The sequence below is a fragment of the Mizuhopecten yessoensis genome, unplaced genomic scaffold (assembly GCF_002113885.1).
Source record: "Mizuhopecten yessoensis strain PY_sf001 unplaced genomic scaffold, ASM211388v2 scaffold704809, whole genome shotgun sequence".
In the NCBI taxonomy this organism is placed as follows: domain Eukaryota; kingdom Metazoa; phylum Mollusca; class Bivalvia; order Pectinida; family Pectinidae; genus Mizuhopecten; species Mizuhopecten yessoensis.
The window spans coordinates 1-876 of record NW_018474319.1 but is presented as its reverse complement, the minus strand read 5'-3'; the positions used below and the strand labels follow the sequence as shown (position 1 = coordinate 876).

General features: G+C 39.4%; 1 protein-coding gene across 1 annotated transcript; it reads right to left on the bottom strand.

Moving 5' to 3' along the window:
* Nucleotides 1-9: 9 nt before the first annotated feature.
* LOC110440741 lies at nucleotides 10-867 on the bottom strand. The gene has a single exon (XM_021483888.1). The coding sequence runs from the start codon at nucleotides 775-777 to the stop codon at nucleotides 70-72; it is 708 nt and encodes a 235-aa protein (XP_021339563.1). The 5' UTR covers nucleotides 778-867; the 3' UTR covers nucleotides 10-69.
* Nucleotides 868-876: the final 9 nt, after the last annotated feature.

The window sequence follows — 876 nt, the reverse complement described above, 5'->3', positions numbered from 1 at the left end:
AGAGTCAAATACAAAATGAATAGTTCAGTGCCGAATAAATGAAGTCTGATTGAATTTAATGTTTTTTTGTTATGCTTTGCATTCGGGACATAACCACTTTCCCCTTGGTTTCCTCTTGATATTCACACATTTGTAGTGAAACCATTCCATTGGACAGTCGGAGTCATTGCTGCACTGCACCATAAGTCCATAAGCAGGTTCTCCGCATAAACAGTACGTCTTGCTTGTTATTTTGGAAGGTTGAACACAAATATCTGTCTCTAGTTTTCCGGTCAGAATTTCTGGCAACACACTAGTTTGGAAAAAAGTTTGACATTTCTTAACAACTTCCTGACAATACATTGCGTTGTATGGAATGACAACAATTACCATGTCACAATCTGTGCAGACCACAAAGTCGCAAAACTGAACATGATGCACATGCATTTGCATTTGAACCTGTGTATAGTACTTGTGTGACTCTTTAAGTTTTAGATCAGGGGTTAGGTAGAAACTACTGTCTTCACTGGCTACCTCACTCAAGTTTCGCTGTCTATGTTTATAAGGACATTTGATTTCCACAGTTCCTTTTCCACAGCAGGTACAACATCTAAGTCCATCAGCAGATGCACCAATAAAGGGAGACCTATGGTCTATTAACAATCCTGTTGTTTCACACTTGAAATCATTGTGTACAGTCTTATTAGCACTTGTGTACTGTGTACGAGCTTTATCCTCATTATCAAGTCCCCAACGAATAGCCTTGTTTTTTGACAAGTCATAGGACTTGTACCCCATGATGTTCTTTACAAGTACATTTGGGCTGGTTGTGTCCTTGCGTACAAATACATCATGAGCCTTACTGGCAGTTATCCGTCCATTTCGGTGTTCATACCA

Coding starts and splice junctions, on each gene's coding strand:
- LOC110440741 (XM_021483888.1), bottom strand. CDS start 777: ATGGGGTACAAGTCCTATGACTTGTCAAAAAACAAGGCTATTCGTTGG.